Below are 27,679 nucleotides of genomic sequence, written 5' to 3'. Positions count from 1 at the left end.
GAGCAATTCTACAAGCCAAATTCTTAAGGCTACACGGGCAGATTCGAAATTCTCCATGTGTCGCCTGCTGCTGAAGTGTTACAGTGTAATAAGTAGAACTTGAATCCTTTTGATCCAAGTTGAACTAAGAAAGTTAAAAAAATTTGCCATGTAATTACATTTTACTGGAACTAGAGATAAAATGCCGATATAAAATTTACCAATACCGATAACCGATATTCTACCTGTCCAATATAAAATTCCAAATGGTCCTTGAAGAACCTTAAAGGTTCATTGACCTCCTTAATAAATGTGTTTCAAGGTGACTGCAGTACAAAAGAAGTTGCATATTTAGACATTTACTTTTTTAAAAAAGTAGGGCATGGAGATTATCCATAAAAAATATAACAAAATGACAGTATTTTGCATTAAATTATAAAATATTCATAGATATATCAGATCTGTAAAATAATCTGTAATTTTACTGATGCACCAATATGCCTATATCGGCCGATACCGATAGCGTACCGATTAATCTGTCCCATCTCTAACTGGAACTATCAAAGTTTAACCTGACTTACAAACTGTCTTGACTCCATGTCCTAGACCTTCTTCAGGCTTTCCAAAAACATTAAAACATTTTAAAAATTCAAATTGTTAAGTAGTTAAAAGAATCAAACAGACCTGTTTGTAAGTACTTTTTTACATTTTTCTTATTCTTACATTTTTAATATTAATTTTACTATTACTGTTTCTGCATAGGATTATCATTATATCATCAAAGAACCCATGGATTTTGGCACTATCAGTATGAGATTAGAAAGGAATTACTACTGGAGTGCCAAGGAGTGCATTGAGGACTTTGACTTGGTCTTTAAAAATTGTTACACATATAATGCAGAAACATCAGATGTAGTGAAGATGGCCAAAGTAGTGGAAAGAATTTTCAAAAACAGAATAAAGAAAATGCCAAAAGAGGAACTGGAGATTGGACCACAAGTTCGTCGAGCGAGAGGGAGAGGCAGAAGGAATTCTCGTAAAGCATCTTTTTCATCAGAAGATCTTCAGTCAATACCAGATGATCGTCAGTCGATACCAGATGTGTCATCCACTGATGAAACCCCTATGATAGATCAAAATACTGACCAGCAGGTAAGGTGGTGTCACATGTTGAATAAATCATGTAGTTACTTATCTGTGGTGAACATGACATATAGAAAACATATGACTTTAATGAACATTTTTAATTTATGAGTTCAGTATGATCGGGTAGATTAACCTAACCCTATCTAGGTCAAAGGGTGATATTGGCACACATTCAGATATTTTTTTCTTTTCAAATCATTTTTAAATTTTAATATGTTGATTAGTGTTTGCTTTGTTGCCTCCTGAACTATTATACATAGGTACGGTGGGACCTCTATTGTATGTTTTTGAGGAGTCTAAGATGTAAAGAAACTAGGGCTGAGCTGATACTGATACATCGGTATCAGTAACTATCGGTTGAATTTTCTTCGCCGATACCAATGATCTTAAATGGCTAGAAGAGTGGCCAAGAGACACAAATCATTTGTCAAAATTTGACCTTTTCAAAGGTTTGTTCACCCTTCCTTGTGACTTGGGGGTCCAACAGAGGAAGTTTCATGTAGATTTCCAAGAAATGCTGTATCCTTCTGGGAAGGAGATGACGAAATCAAAGGCAAGACTTAAGTGCTGCATCCAAATGTGACGTTCAAGACTTGTAACTGCCTGGTGGTCAACACTATATGGAAATGAAAGAAACCATTTATTTCAATTCTTGCTCCCAAACTCGTGGGGTAAGAACATGGACGTTTTCAAAACCAGCATTGTTATCATGGTGGGCTGATTCCAGAGTTCTTGGGAAAGGGAAGATGTCACTGTGGGGTTGGGAGGGTTGTGGATTCCTATCCTTCTATGTAAATCTTTTGTGTGACTGCTGGCCAATACCGACACTGCAGCAAATGACAGATGATAATGGATAGCAGGGTATAAACAGAACCAGCCAAATGAGCATTATTATATATCTCAGGGGTTTCCATTTTTTTTTCTTCCACATCACCCTTAGTGTTTCAAGATCTTTCCGTGGAGCCCAAGTCACAATGTAGGCCTATGTAACACTTGCAACGCTCAGTTAGTGTGGTCAGGTTGATTGCTTTAAGATTTTTTGACTGTTTGAAAATAAATTACATTGTTCTCTAGTATGTTCCAAATATTTCTGTATTACTTTTGTTCATAAAAACATAAATGTAATGTAATTAGGAGGCAAAATGCACTTGGTGGGCATATCAGGTGCCATCTTTGAATACATCTCATTTGAGACACTCATGCCAGTGATAGTGTACAATTGGTTGATAATGACTGTAATTATTATAATTATTATATTTAAAAAACAACCACTTCTACAAACGAAAAAGCATTAATAAAAAATTATAATGGATTTTGTGAGTTTTAGTTAATGATACAATATATGTGAGACACTCATACAATAATTGGTTATTATTTTTTACTGGTGATAGTAATTTTTGTATTTATTATAATTAATAAATAACTGCACATGTATAATCAGCAATGGAAGCAGTGATTCAATAATAAAATGGTTTCTTGAATTATGGTGATAAAATAAAAGTGTGGGCCTGTGAACCGCCCCCGGTATGTAAGTTTCTTGTACGGCATGGGTAATCTAGGGTTAAAACTAAATGTGTAGTCCTGATGAGCACATCTGACCATGGAATGGACTTAAACAAGCTTTTACATGTTTGTGTGTCAATTTAAATGTTGATGTCATAAAATATGATACAATTCCTAATATCAAAATATTCTATATTTCTGTACAATTCAAAATTCTTACTGTTCACAACACATATGCCGAAAGTATATAAAGTGAATGTGTGTATATATCCTGTTTAACAGAGATTTGAGACTGAAGAGACACTGACTCTTGGAAACCAACCTTTCGAACTGAAGCAACATAAGCTGCAAGTGTCGCATGTCACTTAGCCTGTACTTTTTTTCTCATGGAACTTTCAGACTGTTGTTGCATGCACGGTGAAAGTTTTGCTTTATACTGAAGGGGACTGTGTTGCTTGTCATCTATGACTTCAGTCTGAAAGCTCCTTCAATTGCACGCATCATGTTGCTTCGGTCTTGTTTGTGCATGCATGGTGGATGCTTGCTTACAGACTGAAGGGACCCCTGTCACTTGTCACTTCAATGTGACACCCCCACTGTCATGTGTTGCTTCGGTCTGAATGTTCTCTATACTTAACAAAATTGTTAGCTACTTCATCAGAGATTAAGATTTAATTTAGCCTGTAAATCACAGAGAACAAATTGCAGGTACTGTTGTTGGAAAAAGGCCGGCTTTTTGACGGAAGGTTCCTTTTATAATCATGAATGGGCCTCTGGAGTGGAATAAAGTATGCTGTTGCCTTGTAATAATGAAGGGGCCTACGGTTTAATCCTCAGTGGAGGCAGAGTGCTTCAGATCTCATTTCAAACTGTAGGTCCAGTCCAAATTAGCCCGATTTTTATATAGATTTTTTTTTGTCATTTGCAGCCAATCTTATGCTTCTGCTTCAGTTTTAGTGCCAGTGTTTTTGAACCACCGGGCCACAAAAGGTCTGTTGCACACAGGGATTGATGACTAATTTAAATCTAATTTTATATTTGACAGCAAGTCTCTACATAATTGAACTATGATTATACCATAGTTGATATGTTAATATTAGTTGAGGGTGAATATTAATTTCCATATAAACTTAAAAGATCAGAAATGTATTTATGAGTGAAATTGTTGGGATCAGGGAATCGACTTGTAAGAAATAAATTTACTGGGCTGTGGCCTCTCAAAGGTTGAAAACCACTGCAACAAGCAGTCAAAATACATCACTAGTTGCTCCGTGACTAGCTTTAGCGGTCATTTAACCAAATTAAACGTGATGTACTGGAAAACCTGAATACAAATATATTTTACTGAACACAAAATTTAATACAATGAGATTTGATATTGTACTAGATTTTCAGGCCACAAAAGGTCTGTTGCACACAGGGATTGATGACTAATTTAAATCTAATTTTATATTTGACAGCAAGTCTCTACATAATTCATCTATGAACACTGGACTGTGTACTGGAAAACCTGAATACAAATATATTTTACTGAACACAAAATTTAATACAATGAGATTTGATATTGTACTAGATTTTCAAAAGGTAGAGCAGTATTTTGGTTTTTGCTTCATGTATATGTTTGTATAACAAATTGAAACATTGTAAATCATATACCATTAGGTTCTATTAAAAACACATACAAAACTACTCTAGTTATGTGAATATGTTTATACTAGTACATAAATATACTTAATAAGCCTACTGAAAAATGAAGATAACACTTGGAAAGAACTGGCCATTCTTTTTTGAAAACACTGTTTATGTCTAGCTACGAATTTCATATTGTAAATTGTATTTTATATTTAGAAATTTTTGTCTGTTTTACAGTAAAGAGATAAACGAAAACTCTGGAACAGGAAAAATACTGTCATCTCATGTATTCTCATTGATTTGAGACACACTTGTGAAAAATGCTGAAAATAGCCCAACCAAAAAAGCCATGGGGGGAAAAAACAACTCTATTTAGAAGCATGCAGAATTTAAAATTTCCCGCTGAAAACATGCTCGACGTTAGTGCAAATACCTGGAAAATCAGCCTTGGCATCTAAGGGTTAACATGTTGCCTGTGATAAATACAGAGAAACTAGGACTCACTTATCCGCAAAACTGTTTTTTCTTCGTTCTATCTTCCTGTTACAGTACAGCAAGTTCCAACGAAGATGATGGCAGTGGCCACTGAAATTGGTAGAACGAAGAAGAAACAATTTCGCGGATAAGTGAGTACTAGTTTCTCCGTATTTATATACTACCGTGTGTGTCTTTTCCCAATTATGAATTGCCTGTGATGTTAGTGCTCCATGCAGTGATAGACATTTTCCGCTCATAAGTAAAGTATTTTATATACGTGGGAGTGTTTTCTGCTCATTTGAAGAATCAGAAGCCCCAGTTTGACTTGAACATCCCTCATATATTCTTGGGGGTTAGTATCCCCCTCTTCTTTGCCTTTTTGACCAGTTTTCCTGACATCAAGAAAAGAAAACATATAGCAAAACATAAGACTTGGTTTGACCTTTGGCTGCCGTCGGGGCAGATTTTTTCAAGTTTTCATCTTTCGAAAAACAGCTGTGATACATTTTCCAAAATCGGAAAAATTACATGAGTTTAGAATTCCTTCTAGAGAATTGATGTGAATTTTTGTTTGCTTTCACTGTTATATATATTTTCAATAGTTTTGCAATTACATAATTCTATTAAACTATTTTGGTCGAGATGTAGACATGTTTCTTCTCATGCCGATACTTTTTAATAGCGTGGAAATACTCGTGTTGTCAAACAAACAATGTCTTCCCACTCAAGCAAAATGGATGATTTTTTCAGTTCATCATAATTAACACATTGATCGACAGCACACGTAGCTAAAAACTTATGAACTTTAGATGCAGGTCACATTGTGAAAATTCTTCATGAGCATTCCACTTTGAATTTTGAAGTTGGTGATGATTTCAATTCTGAAGATGAAATTGTATATTTAAAATGTTTGTTCTTCTTCATTGTTGAAAAGACACCTTCAGTAACTTCTATTATGATGAATGTTGTAATTGTTTTTCTTGCAGACAATTGTTATAGAAAAACATTCATAATTGTGAGAAAATATATATAAAATATAACATATATCTGAGGAAAGAGAACGTTTTGTAGATTTCAGAAAGGTTTGGTAAAAATGTTGAAAGAAGCAGAAGAATGCCAGATGACTGCAGTAATGAGAGTTGCTTCTCCTAATGTAGAACCTGGCCCTCAAAATGTTGTTGCAATATAAGTTTTGAACATAACACTAGATGTATAGAAATTCTATATTTAGTTCTAAAACCAATGCTTCTACTTTACAGGTGTCGATACATGGTGAAAGTGAAAATGAGTCGGATGATGATGACTGCTGCATTATCGAACCAGAAGAAAGTGAAAAACCTGCTACCCTTAGGGCAATGATGTCATTCGGAAGAAACAGAAATCCATCACTTTTTAATGTGAAAGCAGAACCAGTTGGTATAGACTTTCCAAACTTTACTACGTCGGAAGTAAATGGGTAGGTAATTGCTGCCAACATTTATTTACTTAATCTGGCATATCATGATGCAATGTATGACCAGCTTCTAATTGTATGACCTTTAGTGTTATTTAATTTTAGCAATATTCCTCTTTAAAGGAGGGTACAAGGAATACAGCTGAAGTCAGTCCAATAGCGAAGCAGAGAAATTAACTGAACTATGATAGTGGAAGAAGACTAGTAATAAAAGGTTTGAGATTTAAGCTGTAAAATTGTAAGTTTGCAGAAAGGCTAAATTAATATGAGGTTTATTTGACATTTTGCCTGATGGGCTTTAGACAACATACACAGTGTGAATAAAGAATTTAAACTGCAAATGACTTACTGACTTATTCCACAAACAAAATTATAGAAACCAAATGATACAATTAAATCTTTACATAATCAGGGTTCCTATGCATCTGGAAAACCTGGAAAACAGGGAAATGTAAGGGAATTTGGCATGTCAGGTAAAAATCAGGGAAATGTCAGGGAATTTTGCAGATCGTCTGGAATTTACGTGCATTTTGGAGTCTGCAAGAGAAAAAGTTGCAAAATGAACAATCAGTTCATTTCCACTTTTGGATTCAGTTCTTTTGATTCCACTCCCAAAAAATATTCAGTTTAGAAACTTGTTTCCTTCATTCTTATGATTCTCAGTCTTGTGCAAAATTATGGTTCCTTCGAATTTCTGTAATAAATTTTCACTTTTATAATACTAGATATTAGAAAAAATATCAAAGTAGAACTTGCAGTCCAGATATCTGATTTATAACAAAAGTACATTGACAATATGATCATAATTATCGGAAAGGTTGGTGAAGATGAGGTTATCATCTATTATTTTGTAGATCTTAGTCTTGTTGACATTTCCTATAAAATTCCTATATGCAACAAAATTTCTCCAGATGCTGTGTACTTATAAATGTAAGCAAAAAAGCAGTATTTTCTACAACACTATAAATCTGTAATAAAATTAAAACTTGTGTATGATTTGTGAACTTTTTCTGTTGTTTTTATATTGTGGAGATCTGTTATGGTGAAATAATGTACCTCTGTTACCTTAGCCTGGAGGCTAGATGCACATGATTGTAGCAAGCACCCAATACCTTTGATGCAGATTGTAATTTTACATTTTACTCTTCAAATTTTTACATGTTCTTGTGTGTGTGTAGAATGAAATTTGCTTAAACAAAGTTGTGAAAGTGAATATTCATAATAATTAACGAATATTATATAATAATTATATATTTAATTGAAAAAACACAAGGTTCAAAAGCAAAAATCCTGATGATATACATGTCTGGAAAAATTTCATTTTTTGACTGGAAAACCTTCAAATATCATGGAATTTCATAATCAAAAAATAGTAGCAACCCTGATAATGATTCTGTTTTTTTGTATTTAATATGTCAGAGGAACTAGCTTAAAACAGAACAAATAGTGTGTGAATTAACAAAATTTAATCAATTACAGTTTAAAGCAGGATCCGAACCACTATGTGCCTCCACCGGGTATCGAACTCGGGACCCTTGATTACAAGGTGCTACCACTGTGCCATCGGTGAGGCAAAAATAATATATATATATATTAAACTACTACAATGACATCATTGCTTTGTTCGATTTCAAGTCGTCCCTTTTTTACACTTACGAGAAACTCAACTTTAAGTGTGCTACCCTCTGCTAATCAGTAGAAAGTGACCTTCCTTCTAGAGGCTTGCTCTCCTTTCACCTTTTCGTACTCCATAGCCACGCCCCTTACATAACCAATCCAACGTAACAGTTCTTTTATGGTTATAAATGTACCCATTCAAGGTCTTTTATTTTCATGGGAATTCAACACATTACTGTTTAGAAAATTAAGCCAAGTATGGCAGGCTGAACCAGGACTCGAACCTGGGTCTCTGGCACACCATGTCCAGGTTGAGCCTGCGTCTTCCTCTTACATTTCCACATAGTAAAGGGCGAGGCAACTGAAAGTAAGAGAAACTATGTTTAAATGGAAAACAAGCAAGAAATTTGAATCCCACTATTAAGACACTTGTCCCAAGTGGTGTTAACCTAGTGGTACCATCCTCATAGAAGTCCTTTGGTAGCTGGGTTATAATTTATGCCACCCGTACGTCAGGATCCAAAACAAATAAGCACCCTTTCAGCTTCCTTTTTAGTTCACCAAATACTTGAAAGTCACATCTCGAAACGTCCGAACTTTATAGAAGGTGTTGCAGGGTTTCCCAACAGAACCTCGTGAGAGTTTGCATATTAGCTGTATGTTGCCTAGCATTGTCCTGCAACTACTAAATTAACCACCCTGCAATGGCCACGAAGTGTCAATTGCGATTGAGACCTTTGTTTATCATGGAGTACTTTTGCAGCGCAGCATGCAGCCTTGCAGGTTATTGCTTGATTCACCAGATATCCCAAGTTGCTGGACAAGACAATTCGACCAAGGGGGAATATTGTCTCACTTTCATTTGACTGACCCTTGCACATCTTCTGTGTGTGCCTAAACACAGGGTTCAAGCTCAATGTGCCCAGCATATTCAGTAGATACAGAAACCAAGTCAAGTTTGAGAAATTGTAACTGCATGGGATGCTGTAAATTGCATAATTTACATTCCCTGGTTGTACATTTTCCCACATTATACATTCAATCTTGATGGTCCCAACATAGAAAAACATTACAAAACATTCCTCAGTTTTACATTTTCCTGCATTTTAAGTATTTTGAGCTTGTCCCCTGAAAAATGCATAATCGAGGTTCCACTGTAATTAGAAATATCTGTGGTATTCTTTTGTTGATCAATCACTGGGAGAGTAAGATTTTTATGAGACGTAGGTGAACATAATGTATTTTGTGTAAATGTTAATAATTCATGTAGAAGAAAAACTTTCCTCACTCAAGCAAACAATATGCTGGCTCCCGTGGGGGAGTGGTTAGCACATCGTGCTACAATGCCAGGGATCCCGGGTTCGAATCCTGGCTTGGGCATGGATGTTTGTGAGTGTCCATCATCAATTTCATCATGTCATCACTCATCCCCATCTTCGAAAATGAGCCAAAAGTGGCACAAAAGTGAAGTAAAATAAAGCAAAAAGAAATCAATCAATCATAGTACAATCTGTGTGGTAATGTGCAAATTAACCTTTTGCTTTGGAGAATTTTTATTGATTGTTGCATAAGTGTGTAAACAACAAGACACACATGCAAGCATTCACTCACTCTCACTCCCTCTCTCTCTTTTCCATACATATTAAAGCTGAGCCGATACTGCTTTGAACTGATACCAATACTCTTTCTGATTTCCACCGAAAGCGTTCAAAATAGTGATTAATATTAGTGGGTGAGTATTCTACTGCAATTATAAGCATTAATTTACCAGAGTTTTGCTTTAAAATGTTTACAAATTACATCAGAATAAAAATACCTGTTGAGTTTTTCAAAATATACAGTTTTTTTCATATAATATCGTATTAAATCAGTGGAGACTGATTTTGCATAACTTGCAGGATAATTAGACTCCGTGAATGTGTCATGTGACATTTATGCAGAGCCCCGCAAACAATGAAAATGCCGGAAAGGTATTGGTCAGTATTGGTTAAATAAAATCCAATCAATACTTTCCAATACCAACACATCCCTCCTCCCCTCCCCTCTTTGTGAAAATAACCTACTGACATCCATGGCCAGTTTCTCTTGAGTTAGATACAGGAAACCTTTTTTTTTTAGGAGTTCATTATTGCATTTTGCTCATTTGTTGTAATTTTGTGCCTTTTGTCATTTAATTTCTCAAAAGTGTACAACAAAAAATTAATCTTTTACTTTGGGTCAGGTAGAAAGGAAGAAAGCAGACATTTTTTCAGAGGTAGCGACAGAGATAAGAAAGAATAGAAGACTTGCTGCCATTGCAGGTACCTGCGAATAGAAAGAAAAAGAGCACTTAATTGCATCCCCCCCCACACACACACACACACCTTTCTTAAGTACTTTTCAAGTACCATGCCTCATTTGTCATTTATGAAAATTGGAGCTTACAGTTTAATATCTAATTGAACTTTATGGGTCACTTTCTGGAATGTTTGCATACCCACTGTTTCTCAATACAAAAAATAAAAGTACTTACGAGTGATTCTTGTTCAAAAATTAACATTTCTGCCATATTTGCCCAGGTTTTCCTGACTCACTAAATATGTGGTGAAATATTTAAAAAGCGAAGAGGAAAGATGGAGATTGGCAGCAGTTTGCTGTTTTCTGCCAATTTCCAACCTTGCTATTTTAACCTTTTTAAACATTTTTGCTTTTAACCCTTTTAATGTTTTAAACTCCTTGCGAAATCTGAGGACTTGAAATGATGCCTAAACATTATGGTTTTATAGCAAGAACCCTATCACATATCAGCTCAAGTACTATTTTATTTTTCATATTGAATTCCTCAATATTTATATTCATCATTGGATCAATATTTTTAAAGGTTTTCAGTTTGAGCCCTATTTTTCGAATCAATAATCTCGTATGTGTTGCATAAAGAAGCACTACTTTTCTGGAATTGACAATGTTATAAATGTTACGTGAGAAATATAGTGCTTGTTTATGTAACGTGATTTTATTGTTTTGAAGTATTTGTGCAACAATAAACATATCTCCCTTGATGTTTTTAGAATTATTCATTTCGTTGATACACCATTAAGAAATATTATTATCCTGAGTCCTAGTTAAGGAATATAAAGCAAACTTATTATTTCTGTAAAATTGTTCCCAGTTAAGTCAAGTTGTATATGGAAGCCAATATTCCTTTTTCATCATTCTGTTTTCAGTTGTGAAGCCAGCAGCAATGTAGCCAATGGCATGATGTCCAACGTACAGAATAGTGACTATTTTCCTGTGGAGAACAATCAGGAGAAAACTTCACGTATCAACTCAAGTCACCAACCCCACATGTCTGCCGTGTCATCCTCTAATTCATCTCTGCCATCACCCATTTGTAGAACCTTGGTATATAATAACCCGACCAATGCTACGAGTGCAGAAGCTGCAATTTTTAAGCAAGAAGTTGCAGTTGGTGAAAATGAATGTGCTTTATGTAATTTACAATTTGAGAGTAGGGGTATGTTGATGGAACATATTACAGAGCAACACAACTTATATATTGCAGATATACCACACACAAAAAGGGCTAGATTACATTACGAAACTGCAGCAAATTGTAATGCGAACCAGGAAATCGAACATCAGAGCATGATTCAAGAACATACATCCACTTCAAGTTCGTGCATCCCAGTTGTAAAAAATTATCCAGAAAATAGCATGTCTTCACATTCACATGACTTGGGAAAAATAGTATCAAATTTGGGTGTTGAAACCTCTCCACATAGATTTGATCGACCAATCTACAATGAAGGATCTAATTTGCCAGTGTTACTGAGCCAAGGTGTATTGTACAAGTGTGCTATGTGTAGGAAGAAAACTTCGGATAGAGGTGATATGCAAATTCATTTGCAGAAGGAACATACGGTTAGTAATCAAGAGGACATTGATAATTTTATTGAAGTAATCAGGAAAAATGGATTACTATGTCATATTTGTATGATAAAATTTCCATCAAATGCTTTCTTGAAGGAACACTTGGTGGAACACACGAGAAATGGAACATCATATTCATGTAGCATTTGCCACAAAATATTTCAATCTAATAATGAACTGGAAAGACACATATTACTAAAACACCCGTCGCAACACGGAACAGAGGCTTGGGCTTAGTAGTCACTGACTTTTTGAACTCAAAAGAGGAGGGTGTGTGTGATTGGAGAGAGCTTGATAGAAAAATTCAGTGTTTAAGAAGCAAGTGAAACAAGAACATACCAAATAAAACACTTATACAAGGCATCCTAAATGCTCTCACTAACACTATCACCACACTGTACTTATTATAAGAATGCAAGCGATACTTGAAAATTGAAACACTAAGAGTAGATAATCCAAATCGAACAAGTATTTTAGTTGTTTATTTGCATAATAAAAACATAAGGTTTGATTTTAACACTATATTTCTTTACACATTATGTGTGAAGTTATTCTCCCTAAAACAATACCCTCTTTTAGTTTGTGATATGTTCTTACTTTAAAAATTGCAGTTGTTATTATATTTTTTGTATTTTCATGGTTGTTTTTTATAATTATACTTTTGTGATATATATGTAGTCATATAACCTGAGGGCATTATTATACAAACTGTACAGCTATTATTTCTGTGCCATGTAGATTTTATATCGCCAATTTTTGAATGAAATATTTTTTTTTGTTTTTTTTCCTGTCGTAGATTACTAGGAACAGAATGGAAAAAAACAGCAAAATTTAAAAAAGAAACTTTTTATGTCCCATGTTGTGCTAGTACCATCAAAGTAAAAATGGAGAAAGTTAGAATCTAGGGAAGGGACAGATCAGTTTGTACTCTATTGGTATCAATTGATAGACATATTGGTTTATCAACAAAATTACTGATAATAATACCAAACTGTGCAATGTATCTACTAATGGCATGTAATTGAGTAAAAAATGCTTCCACTGTCATATTTTATTAGAGATGGGACAAATTAATATGTACTCTATTGATATCAGCTAATAATTTTACTGATTCGATATATCCATAAATATCTTATAATTTAGTGCAATATTCTGCCATTTTGTTGTAGATATAAACATATAATGTCAATTTCCTACTTTTTTAAAAGTAAATGTCTAAATACGCAGTTCCTTTTGCATTGCAGTCACCTGGTAACATATATTTATTAAAGAGGTTCAGGTCCTTCAAGGGCCATTTGGAATTTTATATCGGATTGGTAGAATATTGGTTTTCGGTAAATTTTTTATCTGTACTTTATTGGTATCGACTTGGGGGTCTGGCTATGGGACGTGCACAGGTTTGAGTTTCCTGGGGAAAGTGTAACAGCTTTCCTCGTGAGATTTTGGCCTCTGTATGGGACCGGTGGCCACTTGGCATCATGAGGAAATTGGGGAACTATGAATGAATAGAGATCATGGAAACTTACAACAACTGGGGGTTTGTCATGCTGACCACACGTCACCCCGTGACTGTTTACATGATCGCCAACCTCAGTAGGTGGGAGTAAGGCGGCAGTCAGTAGGTTGCGCCAACACTTGATTAATTAAATAATTAACTTTATTGTTATTGGCTAAAATTTCATATTGGTTCACCCCTAAGTTTTATGCCGTTTCTTTTTAATGCAAAATACATTGCAGTGAACTTGCTACTTATGCAACAATTAATTAATTAAGAAGATGAATGAATTAAAGTTCTTCAAGTAACATTTATAACTTTATATTGGAAATGTAGCATATTGGTAATCAGTAAATTTCACATCGACACTTTATTTGTTTCGGCAAAAATTTCATGTGGGCTCATCCCTAATAAAAACAATGATTGAATCATTCTAAATCACAACAGGAGATTGTTCTTTATCTTGGAGGTGGTAGATCTGTGTACGGTCATGAACTCTTCTGGGTTGTAACAATCCCATTAGCTTTCAATTTGATCGTTACAACCTGGAAGTGACCATGACTGTACCTTTAACACAAGATTTAACTTCTTTCAAAATGTAAGAAAGTGTTTTTTGTGCTGTTGCATTAGGTTTCTCGTAATTTACGACAGATTAGATGATATTCTGTGCAGCATGTGGAATAAAGAGAGAACTATACAAAACAGTATTGTTAGTTTGAATGGAAAAGCAAAGCAGTTTGTTATTCTGGTATTAGTTTCTTTTTAGTAGTTCCAATATTTTTATTATATGTATCTGCCATGTTAGTAAGTTGCGAAGGAAGATTGTGTTCTTTGGAAAATGCTGGTTTCTCTCTCTCCCTCTGAGTCGATATTTTAAAATTTTCAAACAGTTGATACCTTACATCTTATGTTTGAAAATGCATTAGACACAAAGAGATACTAAAACTGGCGTTGTTTCACAAACATCTTGTTTGTAACGTTCTATATATTGGAGTGAGAAAGAGGAATAGCATTCTCTGAACCATATTCAAGGTAAATTGAGCAACACAAAATATACTGAAGAAGTTCTCTCGGGATATCAGCCAGGATGATTTCTGGATAGGCTTCTGAGCTTTTGATAGCGAACGTCACACTCATCTTCAGGGATTGAAGTGCAGAGAAAAGTTGGAATACGGTTTTATGTATTTGATGTGGGAGGGGTACGGTGCAGGTGGCGGGCCAATCAGGTGCCGTCTCTACGACGTCCACGCTCCCAGTCGACTATCGCTAGGGACACAAATTTATGGTGAATAAAAACTGAGGAGAGCTGTAAATAAAATGTTAGATCAGCGGTATATACCAGCGGTGGGAAAAAAAAATTGGCACACACTTTTTCATCATGAGAGGAAACAACATACAAAAGAGCTATAAATTGATAAACTATTTCTTCATTTTTATATACTGTACACATACACAAGTACTTAGCTGTCCAACCAAAAAGAAAACATCAACACAAAATCACTTCATTTCTAAAATGCATATTCGGGCGAAGAAAGGAATGCAGCTTGACAGGGAGCGAAGTTTTCGAACTGAGATTATGTGTATGGGAAATCCCAATTTGCATCGTCTTCTTGATGTGATCGAAGATAAAACGTTCTTCAGCTGGAAGTGGTAGGAAACTTTAGGCAAACGTTTCGTTACAAATCGACAGTTTGCGCGCACAACCTCGATTGCCGGTTTTTGCGTGTTTTCTACTTAATTTGATGATATTTCACGGTTTTCATTCATTTCGTGGAAAAGCACACATTTCGCATTACTTCACGAATAAAACTCATGCATATTTCATCATTGGGGGTGTAGTTACGTGCAGAATGTTCAAAATTGCATCTTTTTTTCACATTTCGTGATTTCGCGCATCGCGAAAATTCAATGTCCCTAACTATCGCTAACTAGGGTGGGTCCAGTTCTAGTCCCGTGACTAGATTACGTTAGCTCTCGAAAGCTCAGAAACCTATCCAGAAATCACCCTGGCTGATATCCCGAGAGAACTTCTTCATCATTCGCTGCCAGGAAAGCTTCAAGAATTACTACAAAATATAGTATTTCATGTTCTTTTTCCCCCTGCTTCTCAGCGCTGTAACATTTTTATGGATGACGTGAACTGTGATTATGTTTTTGTTCAAATACCTGATAAAATAATACAAACTAAATATGTAAAGAAATGCAATTGAAAATGCATCAAAATTGGTAAAATATTATGTACCCTCCTTTTTTCAATATCTTAGCTGTTTTGTTCAGTTCTGCTTATTTTCATTAACGTACAATGTTTTTGGCTTGTGAAACCTTTGTCCTTTCATTATTTTTATTGCTGTGCAGGTAGTAAATTTCCTTCTTGCCATTGATGCCATGCATGATGGATTTACCATAGTCAATTATATCTTTCACTCTTTGTACAGCATTGAAATAAAGTTCGGCTCCACACATTCTTGGTAGGTATTTTGGGTGTGGTTGTGTAATTAGTACACTTCCATTGTTACACTAAAATTGCATTTAATACCTACATGGGGTGTTATAACAGTTTTGCTCTTAATATTTCTACCTTTTTTATTATCATTAATTTTTTTAAGTACTTGTGTATACAGAGATGCAAACTAGATTATAGCAAAGAGCTTGGATTTTCCATTCAGTTGTACAACATATTTATTCATGTTTTTATATGTATAGTCATTGTTTATGTCAGATTTTTATAGCATATCAGTATATGAAGAAATGTTGACAGTGAATGAATAGTTGCTGTGAAGATATTATTGTTCAATCTTAAGAATTATTTAATTTTCTAGTAAATATTATGTTGCATTTATGTATACAAATGCTATTTTGTGCTGGTCTTTTTGAAAACTGATTTCAAACTTACCTCCACGATGATAAATGATGAATAACTTTCATGGTATCGAAGGATCATTCTTTGCAAGTTTTTTTTTTTTTTATGTTATTCAAGTGAGTCATATGCCTAGCAAATGTTATCCGAAACAAATGAACATTGAAGGTGGGAATATAGCCTGCAAGCTGCATCTATCGAACAAAACCTAAATATATTTAGATGTGCATCAAGGAAGGTTAATTCACTATAGCTATGCTACCAGAACAAAATATTACCTTATCTGGTTAAGACACACCTATGCACAGGGAATGTAACATACATTAACATACTATTCCTTAAGACTCGGCTGGACTTTTGGCCAACACAAGGCCAGTTTATATCAATTTTTTCTCTCATTTTGCAAAGGTTGCTCGTTACATGAATAACTATGGTTTTAGCAGAAAACTGAATTTGATCAGGTGATCTAAAGCATTTATGCAGATTAACAAACCATTTAGAACTTCCTGGTGTTCAAAGCATATTGGTATATTGTGCCAAATTTGAGAAAAAAAAAGTGTGTTATGGGCATAAATATGAACATTTTTAAAGGTATCAAATTACAAGCATTTTGTTGCTAATTTGCTTTTCAAATCAAAAAATGAAATTAATTCTGGTTATTTCCAATGTGTAACTACACCAACTAATATTTTATTTATGCATAGATTATATTTAAAAAATAAAGTGGCAGTAAATGCAGTGTTTCCAACAAATACATTTTCATCAGTAGCGGGAGTATATTCTGTACTCCGTGGATATGGTCTGCAGTTTGATAGCAGAAGTTTACAGGTCAACAATAATCATGATTATACTCGCCTATGTAGTTGGGAAGCTACTGTCCCATCAACTCTCCTTTTCTATATTTCTTACATTTCACCTTGCTTTCACCAGCTTTTGAATTGTGTAGTTTTGAGGCAAAGTTATTGTCTCTTGTACCTGACCTCATAACCATTGTGTCACAAAAAATAAATGTACTGCCAAAACATATTCTTACGTAGTTGCAGTTATTGACAGGAGTTCATTTACTTCCACACAATGCCTAGTCTTCATAATAGCTGTTCATGGAGTATCAGTCGAGAGGATACATAGTGTCATGTATTTAAATTTCTTGTGTGTGTGTAATATGCCAAGCAGAAATTTCACATTGTGATATTGTTTGGATGCTGTTAAATACGAAAAATGCTCATTCATAGAATAGAAATATACATTTGTTTACTTTTCATCATTACAATCTTCTTTTGCTGTTTTCATTGCTTATATCTGACATTTCTTAGGACTAACTCTGGGTCCAAAAAATATTAAAGTGGATAAGACTTTATTCAGAATTCTTAATGTTGGTGGTGCAAGTACATCACCTGGTGTTTGTTATTCTTGTACTAAGGATGCATCAGCAGGAGAGAAAAGGCATGTTAGTGGAGCAGAGTGGATGCAATAGTTTCCAAATTACAAAGTAATAATGTTGTGCTTGTTTGTCAAGTAGCAATGTAAATGTGTGTACCTTGATATATTTTGTTAGCCTGAAACAGTCTTTGAAAACTAGGAAGAAATGTTGGTCATCAGGAATAAAACATACATACAAGTGTGAACAGTTCATTATTAGCAAACACCGGCATTTGACAACTTTTCATAAGAATGTGACCTTTGTTTTTCAGCTACACTAGACAATCAAAATGTTGCTGACAAAAGCCATGGAACTGAATTACTAGAACTATGATAAAATGTGTGTGATGACAAATTCAAAATTTGAAATCTTACTGTACCAATTTTTTTGTACTCATAAATGTTGTTTCCTGGATGTGTAATATTTATATGTGTGCGAATCAATACGTTTTATGTCATTGTTATTGTGTACAAGTCTTTATCAGTATTTCACACCTGCACAAAACTCAAAAATAAATTATAAGTTTGCAGTGTGTGTGTGCAAATAACAAGAGGGGGGGGGGAATTGCACACCAACAAAGAAATAAAGTGCTTCCTTTCATTTGTATTTTTGACAAAGGTCTTCTTTACAACTCTTAAAATTAACAAATTTTAAGTTTCTGTAATGTGTAAGGGCTACCTTTCATTTGTATTTTTGACAAAGGCTTTTATTTACAACCCTTGAAATTAAAGAATTTTAAATGTCTATAATGTGTAAGCATTAGCATGCACAAGTACTGGCATTACTATAAAAAAGAAAGGGTTCTGGGGGTAGCCAGCCATACATTTTACCATTGCTCAGATTACTGCACATCAAAATTACCATCAAGAGGAAAAAGCATGGACTTTAAAAGAATAGTTGTGCATTAGCGTATACATGAGATTTGGTTCTGTAGCAATACTTATATGATGAAATTTCATGATGGAGATTAGTTTGTCTTTTATTATTTAAACACACATATATACTTGAGCTATCAAGGATTTATTTTGAAATAAAATAATTTTATTTACAATAATGCTGTTCTTTTTTTAAAATAAACAATTACTTCCTTCCACATTAAACAATTTGATCTTGGCTAAGGTAGTGGCACAGAAGGAAAGGTAGAAGAGATTCAAGAGAAAATTATGTGCAGAATTTGTTTTCTTTATATTCATAAATTTATGTAGATTAACAGTTGCAATCAATTGTCATTTCTTCATGATCCACAGAACATTTATTTAAAACATGGTCTGCCATTTCACAATCTTTGTGTTTGTATCAGAAATTTGGAAAGAAATTCTTATCAAACTGCAGAAACTATTGATCGGCTAATCGGGACTGGACCACTGTGCTATGTGCCTCCACCAGGTGTCTAACCCAGGACCCCTTGATTACAAGGCGTCGACGTTACCACTATGCCATCAGGGAAGCCTCAGAAACTATGTAGATGAAATTTTTGTCACCAGGTGTTCTGCATGAATTTTCTTCACAGACATGAAAAATTACCATATTTAAGTTTAAGCGCATTTTTAGTTTTCTTTTACATAGTTGGAACATAACTTGTTGTTAGACAATAATAATAAAAATACTTGGTAGAAATATAATAATAAAGAAGTACTCTTCCTTCCACCAGGGAATTGTGACCGTGCAGGTGTGCATTTAATTATTTTTTTTTAGCAACATGAGTTTGTTTCTGTGCTTCATGGTGGACTGCAATGCTTTAGAGGAAAGCTCATTTTGAAATTTGCCACATGTGGATTTTGAGTATACTACAAGAATTGTGCAAACATTTTATTAATGTTAATAATTTACGCCACTTGACAGCCAGGCACATCGCTTCAGAACATGATGCATTAATCTGTAAGGAACACAATAACATAGTTATCTGTAACAAAAAGTGGAGATACGACAAAACAGTATTAAGCCAGTCATATGTTCTACAACCCATAAACAGTGATCATATTACTTCTTCCCAGATTTTGCAGATGGGTTATATGTTACAGTTGTTACTTTGATATTGAAAAACATTAAAGTGAAGGAGTTGAAAAAGGAACAAGTCATATTTGATCACATTCACAGTGGGAACTATTTTGATGCTGATTGTAGATAAGAACATAACTTAGAGAGCATATCCTACAGGGACGGTGACAGGGGTGGGCAAACGCCCACCCGATTGCCCACCCAATCAAATTCACTAAGTACATATACTTAGAGATATGTGAATGTTGCAATAAATTAGTGTATTCTGGTGTTCATTACAAGTATATTTTACTAATAATGAATATTATCTGTACTAGAGTCGTTTTCACGTTCAGAAGACACAATGGGCTCTTATGGGCAATGCTTTTCTTATGGGAAATACGAGCACGCTGTTGTGAAATTTCTGGATTTACAAATTTAGCTTAAGTAAAATCGGTTCCTGCAGTTTTGCAGGAAATTTTGTAGAGAATACGATGGTGAACACAAAAAACTGGTAACTTGCTTACATAATTTTAGATAAATTAAAAACGCAAATTTTCCGTGGAAACACAATTTTTTCATTGTTTTCATTCCTAACGTTGAAACATACCGTAAAATTGAAGCATTCATTATTAAAAAAATTGACACTGTTTTTTAATTGTCATAGGTGATGGTGGTACTCAGAATTTATCAATACTTTAAAGCATATTCGCATTAAAAAATATTCAAATAAAGTATGTGGAGATTTTTTATATTCGTGCAGTAGAAAATGTCGTCGCTGGCCATTTTTTGTTCTGTAATTCCAAGTAAAAACTTCCAGCGACAAAGTTGTGGAGAAAATAATGAAATTATTTTTTATAACCACTCAAAGGTTCCCAGAAATATTACTTCCATGCATTTGGAGTTTCTTTTTAACCCGAACCGCGCGCGAAGTAAGGAGACGTTGTCTGGCCATCTTGAGCCGACTCACCGCAGCATTCCGGCTATCACCACCAAGTTTTCGAGTTGTTATTTTATTTCCATTCAGTAAAAATATGAACTTCATGCAGTTTGTTATAATAGAATTGAAATTACTAAAAATTTAATAATTGACAATTATTTCCAATTCTGCTGTTGTGAGCAACATTAGTGCTGTCGCAAATACACGTTGTTTTCGTTTACATTACTGTCGACATTAATACTGAAATGAAGATCACCTTTCAGTTTCCAACGTACACATAAATTCGTAGACACCATATTAACCTTTGAAAGGCTTTCCAACACGTGACAAAATATGGGGCTTCAAGATAGAAATATGACATGCCTTGCTTGAGTCATTCACGTCTTATCAGTTCACGTGGGCCATAACTCATTTGTTTGTTTGGGTTGCAACTTGAATTTAACCCATGTGCCAGGTTCCCCTTACTTGAGTGAGAGATCTATTTTGGTCTGTTTAGACTTTTTCCCTCTCCCGAAAAGGTGTTTTCAGTTGTGTGAGCTCTCAGTGATTTTTACTTTTTTAAGTGATTTCTGAAGTGTCATATTCGTGCATTACACTCGCGTGTGTAGTGATCGCAATGGATCATAGTAAAAAGGGTAACTGTAACGTTCACAGTATAATATTAATATTAATAATTACATATAATTATCATTATATATACAAAATATGTAACACCTTCATTGTGAAGGAAGGTCATCATTTCCCGGCGACATGAGCTAGCGCTGTATTGGCAACACTGTGCGGTTTCTCCATAAGCACCGTTGTGTCTTCTGAACGTGAAAACGACTCTAGAAATGTTCTCATATCCATCATTCCATAAAAAGCTTATTTAAATTTGTCATTAGAAAGCAAAAGGAATTACTAGAGATCTTGAAACAAGAAAACTGTGATCAATTGAATACTTCTATGGTTAGAAGCAGCTAGTGGGCTTAGGAGGCACAAAATTATGCAGTGCATGGTCAATATGAAATCAGGATTTAGGGTGAGCTTGAGGGCTGCAGCTTCAGGCCTTCACTGCTTTGAAAAGTACCACATAAATAAAAAAAATAGGTACTTCGCATGTGACGAAAAAATTTAGAAATATGTATAACTAACCACCTCATGTAGCTTGGCAAAAAGTTATAAAAGTGTGGAGGGGATTGGGGGTGGGGTCTTGGTGTTGTAAGCTCCGGGTTTTCACATATATAAAGGCCTCCCCGATGGTGCAGTGGTAGCATCGTCGCCTTGTAATCAAGGGGTCCCGGGTTCGATACCCGGTGGAGGCACAAGTTGTTCGGATCCCACTTTAAACTGTCGGTCCAGTCCCGATTAGCCTTACTGTGCATAAAGTGGACTTAAAACACCAACTCAACTCAACTCAACATTCACATATATAAATCCCGGCTTGTGTATGATTTAAATAATCTCTAAATAAACAAATAAAAACCTCAGTGTTGCTTCCTCCAGCAACACAATACATTATTTCGACTTTTTAATTAGGTCTACATTGAAATTCCAGAGGTGTCTCTTTCTTTATTTCATTACCATTTTTAAATTTTACATAGGCTGTCATTTTCAAATATCTACATGTTATACAAAATAACAACTTTGTACTATACTAATAAATACTAATACGAAGCAATCAAAATAACCACTACAATACCGAGGTATATTAATTTTGATGTGACAGTTATGTGGGTTTGGAAAAAGCAACAGAATTATTGAATTGATAATGGGTAGCTAATTCTATTTAGAAATCCTAGTTCCACACATAAATTTTGCCTATCAGTTACGTAATCATGCGATGTTTTCTTGTGATTAATTTACGTAGAATTACTCGTAAAAGAAGAAGGGGTGGAAGGAAAGCTTTGTTTTGAGGGCGTCAGAGTACTAATCAATGGTTTAAACGTTAGAAGCATCAGAGGTTTAGCCGAAAAGGTCAACAGAATCTGTAGATGCAGATGAAGTAAAGAAGAAAAGGTATGTCACGAAGTATCCAAAAGAAAATTTTGTTTATTTGTTTTTAAGTCGAATTTTATGCTCAGATAGGCTAATCGGGACTAAACTGTGTGCATTGTGCTTCCACCAGGGGAGAGGGCAGTAGAAACCGAATCTCTTCATTATAAGGTGACAACGTTATGCCATTGGAGAAAAAAAAAATCAGAAGAACTCACAGAGAACATGTTATAGAGGAGAGGAGGGTATTATGGAATAGTCGGGAAATATGGAATACCAAGGTTTTGGCTCTATTCGGTGCTGCTATCACATGAGAATACCATGAACTACTCAAGAAAGACTCCCATGATGCAGTGCAGTGAGAGCTGACCGCTTGTTGTTGTGTTACCATTCGCTACAGAACAAAGTGTGTTTCGTGATTTTCAAGAGTTTTTGCAGGTAAGTTTTCAAACATTTTAACCTACTAGTACACATGTGACTGGAACATTGATGTTAAGCATAATATACACTAAAAGAATTGTAGTTTGTTATACTGTGGTCGTTTTTTAGCTGACAATGTTTTGTCCATCCGTTTAAAGGTTCATTTTCCAAGATGGCGTGTCGGGTATTATAGAATACTAGGTATTTCATAATACCCGACGTAAAAGTATAGTATTCCATATAACCCGACAAAATATACTGAATAAAAATTTAGTTAAAAAATGAGTTTTGCGTATAATATTGATAGCTAAACAATAATTATTACTACTTACATAAATAGTAATATAGCCTAATTTAAAACCAAAGTACATTTTTTTAAAAGCTAAATCCATTTGAATGAGTTGAGTTTGAGTTGGTGTTTTAAGTCCACTTTATGCACAGTAAGGCTAATCGGGACTGGACCTACAGTTTAAAGTGGGATCCAAACCGCTTGTGCCTCCACCGGGTATCGAACCCGGGACCCCTTGATTACAAGACAATGACGCCACCACTACGCCATGGGGAAGGCCCTCATTTGAATGAAAACAAAACACAATTTTTCTGTTATTTGAAAATTAGTCTACAGTCTAGACCTACAAATAATTTGTTTTAAGATGTGTTTTATCTATTTAAACCTACCCCCCCCCCCCTTAGTTGCAAGAGTTCTAAATAGTCTGGTTTTTTTTTTTTCAGATATGCCTAGAAAGAAGGAAGATGAGGGAAAGAAGCGAAAGCTTTGGTGTGAGACGCAGATGGCTAAGGCTATAGAAGCTGTTCGTGAGAAGAAGATGGGGTACCTTAAGGCGTCCAAGGAATTCCAGGTTCCCAGAGCGTCTCTCTTCCGCCTTGTCAACAGTAAGGAGAAAAATGCAAAGGTAGCAGCCTCAACTACTCTTGGCCGTAAGCCAGTTTTTCCTAAACAACTAGAAGACAAGTTACAAACATATTTAGTTGAGATGGAGGCCATGTTCTATGGGCTCACAAAAAGGGATGTCTGCAGTCTTGCCTATCAACTTGCGGTTCGCAATAACATACCCCATCCATTTAAGGACGAAACTGCTGGCAAAGACTGGTTCTACGCTTTTATGAAAAGGAACCCGAAACTTACAGTTCGTAAACCCATGGGTACATCTTTTGCCAGGGCCAGGAGATTTAATAAAGAAGAAGTAGACAAGTTTTTTGACCTGATCAATGTTGTTTTCAAAAAACACAACTATCCTCCTAACAGGATATTTAATGTAGACGAAACTGGTTTGTCTGTGGTGCAAAGTAAAGTTCCTCATGTAGTAGGCCTAAAAGGAAAGAGACAAATTGGGTCCCTTACTTCAGCCGAAAGAGGTTCTCTCGTAACCATCATTCCCTGTATGAGTGCAGGAGGTGACTTTGTCCCGCCTCTTGTGATATTCCCGAGGAAGAACATGAATGAACAACTTCTTAGAGGTGCTCCACCAGGGACCATCGCATCGTGCCACCCGTCTGGTTGGATACAGACAAACATTTTTACTAAATGGTTTAAACATTTCATTGATGTAACAAAACCCTCAGCTGAGTCACCTGTCCTGCTTCTCCTTGACGGCCACACAACCCACAAGCGTAACATTGACGTAATTAGTTTAGAAAGGGAAAGTCATGTTACGATTGTATGTCTACCTCCCCACTGTTCGCATAAAATCCAACCATTGGATAAAACCTTTATGAGTCCATTAAAGTCTCACTATAGTGAGGAAGTGAGATCTTTTTTAAGGCATAGCTCAAGGCCCTTGAGTATTTTTGATATGATGGAACTGTTTGGCAGGGCCTACCTTAAAGTACAACGTGGGGACATAGCAGTAAACGGCTTCAAAGTGACTGGTATTTATCCTGTCAATAGAAATGTTTTCAGCAGTGAAGATTTTATTGCTTCTACACTCACTGTTCCTAGGTCTCAGACTATGACACCCACAACTGACCCTCTTCCATGTTCGTCTACCAGCTCTGATTCACCTCAACCCTGTTCTCCCAAGAGTCCTGATGTGGTTGTCCCTGGTACGTCTAAGTCAACAAATTTTGTCCTACCCATAGAGATATCACCACCACCTCCAAAAAAGCAAAAGTCAAATAGAGGCAGGAAAGCTGGATCTTCTTCTATAATAACCTACTCCCCATATAAAACACAGTTAGAGGATGAACTGAAAGAAAAGGACAAAAAGAAGGAACCAGAAGCTTCAAAACAACAAAACAAACCGAGCATTCAAAGACCCCCCCCCCCCCCCCCGTTCAGAAATTAAACTTAGACCGACCTTCTAGACCTAAACCTAAAAGAGATGACTCCAGTGTTAGCAGCGATGCATCGATCCATTCTGATGTATCATCTGTAATGGACTTCATGCCCTCAACTAAAGAACCGGAAAACAAAGATGCTGAATGTATCTTCTGTAACGGAACATTCTCCGAAGATCAACGCGGGGAAATTTGGATTCAATGCTTCAGCTGTTCTCTGTGGGCTCTCCTTGACTGTACCGGAGCAGAGAAAGAAGATTATATCTGTGACTTTTGTAAATAGACTCGAAGCAGAAATGAGTTGCACATAATCTTAGAAATATGGTTTTTATAGTTCAAAATAACTATGTTTTATGAAGTCTCATTAGTTTTTCAATGGTTTAAACCACCTATTCCATATTACCCGACTATTTCATATTAGCCTCCATTTGTAACTTTTTTTTAAAATATGTTTTTTTTTTTATAACAGCAAAATAAATAGTATTTTTCTTACAAGTGACACTTCATTACAATTAGTTATAGTATGTACTCATGATGATTTTGGGTATTTTATTAAAAAACTAGTGCAGTTATTTTTAGAAATGTAAATGGTATTCCATAATACCCTCCTCTCATCTATTATTACCATAAAAGGTGCGTTCATTTAACAGGGTATATTGCCAGAGACAAATATTTGAGACTTTCGAAAAACAACGTTATTGTTCACGGAGTTAGCTGCCTTGATCCAACAATGAAACACTGTGTAATTGTAATTACCACCTCAACTTTCAAAGTGGTATGAACTAATGAAACTCCACTTTTGGAAGAGTAAGTTGTTGCTCATTCGACTGATTTGTTCTATGTGAAGTCATTTTGGCTAATGACGAGAATGAGGTTCAATGGTGATTAGATGAAAAGTGACGAAGGGGGGAAAACAAATATACGCAGACATTGAATATACAACCTCCCGCAAACTATTATTTTGACTGTGCTTCCAGGCGCCAGAGACTTGTTCGCCTGCAAGATTAAAGTTTCCACGGTATACTGCGCAGGATAGAGGTTGACATTTCAGCGCTTTCGAAAAGGTCACGCCATACAACCCAAGTCGACTCTGAAAGAGAAGATGAATTACTGGGTATAGTGATCAATTTCGATGAATTCCTTGTGTCCTACAAAATGTAAATTATTTGTTACCTCAGTGCATGTGTTCATCTAACAATACATGTATCACTTCTCCCGCATGAGTAATGAAGACTTACTTCAGGAAACGAATAACAGCTTAGCTAACAGATTTTTCAATGTTACTTGATTATTACTTTGGGCGATATTTTGTCAAAATAGCCTTTCATAAGCCTGGGGATACTTTATTCAAAATGGGGGTGTAAGGGGTACCTTCCTCATAGGTGCACAAAAGTCAACCTCACTTCCCTGGACTGCATTTTGCAGAAGAACAATGCTCTGGCGACTGGTCCTATGGCCAGTATAATTTTGTGTGTGTTGTCCTGTTTTTCGTCCTTGTGTGTGCTGAGTGCCTCTTTACAGCCTCAGCTTTTAACAGAAGTCAGAATATTTTAAGATTTTTAGTTATGCAACGTTAGAGTTGCTATATGTAATGGTAAGGGGCTGGCCCCCGTATAATGCGACTGGTGCAAAATAGCCTAAGTGCTGATGCACTCAAAAATTTTAAATTCAAATTCAAATTGAAAACTTTATTCAGAATGAACAAATAATTGTTTTTTCCGTGTGTGTGTGTGTGTGTGTTTACATTCCCAATAAGGCATTAATTTTAATCCAAATCTCCAGTGTTGGCGATTCGGAGGAACGGTGGGGAGGGGAGTTTCCCTGGCCACATTTTGCCACTTGTTGCACCCGCACTATGGCCTCTTAATGCTAAGACTTTTCTACCAAAGAAGTCCTTGCCCCCAAGTTTTGGCACCCGATAGCCGTTATTGCAAACATTCAGATACATTTGTCAGTTGTGATAGATAACCTTGTAAGCCAAGTTTCAGTCAAAAACTCATATGATGAAAATAAAATAATAGGAACATGCATTTAACTTACGAAAAAGTAATTTAATCCTTCACCTTTGTCTACCATCACAATTTCTATCACTGTCGCCTAATATATAAAGTGGAGTACAGGGTGGCTCAATAAGTCACTTAACACCCGCAGTACAAGGCCACTGCAGCGCGCAACATGGAAATGGTGATGACCAATCGTTATCAGGCCAAGGGGGAAACACATTGACATAAACTTCCTTATGAACATAAACATTAGCCTTGTCACTGTGAAGGACTTTTAATTCAATGGAAGCGTCACATTGTAAATTGTTCGCGACAACCATTCATAATGCACAGCTCTTCATGGATGTATCCGATTAAAATAATGTGCAATGGCATGCGAACGTCTCTCCATAGACGTCACTTTGATCTCGATGCATTACCGAAGCGCTAAACAAATTTTAAGGCATTTTTCTAACACCTCGAAAAGGAGCAAATTGGTACAAGAATTCAGTCATAACTTTTTACTGGTTAAAGATACGCCGCAAAAACCTTCACCATTGCATTTCTCGTGAAATTCTAGCCCATTTTGATATGTCGCAC

At 35.5% G+C, this 27,679-nt stretch overlaps 2 protein-coding genes across 4 annotated transcripts in view; both read left to right on the top strand.

Annotated features, from left to right (window-relative positions):
- The window catches only part of LOC145978877 (uncharacterized), a 34,028-nt gene extending 15,502 nt beyond the window's left edge, over positions 1 to 18,526 (top strand). Inside the window, exons 4-6 of one of the 3 annotated variants that reach the window (XM_083111789.1) lie at positions 742 to 1,131; positions 5,997 to 6,193; positions 11,011 to 18,526. In XM_083111789.1, coding sequence (XP_082967915.1) covers positions 742 to 1,131; positions 5,997 to 6,193; positions 11,011 to 11,953 — 1,530 coding nt within the window. In that variant the 3' untranslated portion in view covers positions 11,954 to 18,526. Of the gene's footprint in view, positions 1 to 741; positions 1,132 to 5,996; positions 6,198 to 11,010 lie in introns of all 3 variants that reach the window. The other 2 variants (XM_083111807.1, XM_083111797.1) reach the window with 2 other exon arrangements.
- The window catches only part of LOC145988688 (uncharacterized), a 26,927-nt gene continuing 12,478 nt past the window's right edge, over positions 13,231 to 27,679 (top strand). Inside the window, exons 1-2 of the mRNA XM_083123770.1 lie at positions 13,231 to 13,309; positions 23,532 to 24,863. Of these exons, the coding sequence (XP_082979896.1) occupies positions 13,231 to 13,309; positions 23,532 to 24,863 (1,411 nt within the window). The remainder of the gene's footprint in view (positions 13,310 to 23,531; positions 24,864 to 27,679) is intronic.

This window comes from Lepisma saccharinum, chromosome 1, assembly GCF_977018435.1.
Source record: "Lepisma saccharinum chromosome 1, izLepSacc3.1, whole genome shotgun sequence".
Taxonomy (NCBI): domain Eukaryota; kingdom Metazoa; phylum Arthropoda; class Insecta; order Zygentoma; family Lepismatidae; genus Lepisma; species Lepisma saccharinum.
This window is presented reverse-complemented; position numbering and strand designations above follow the sequence as displayed.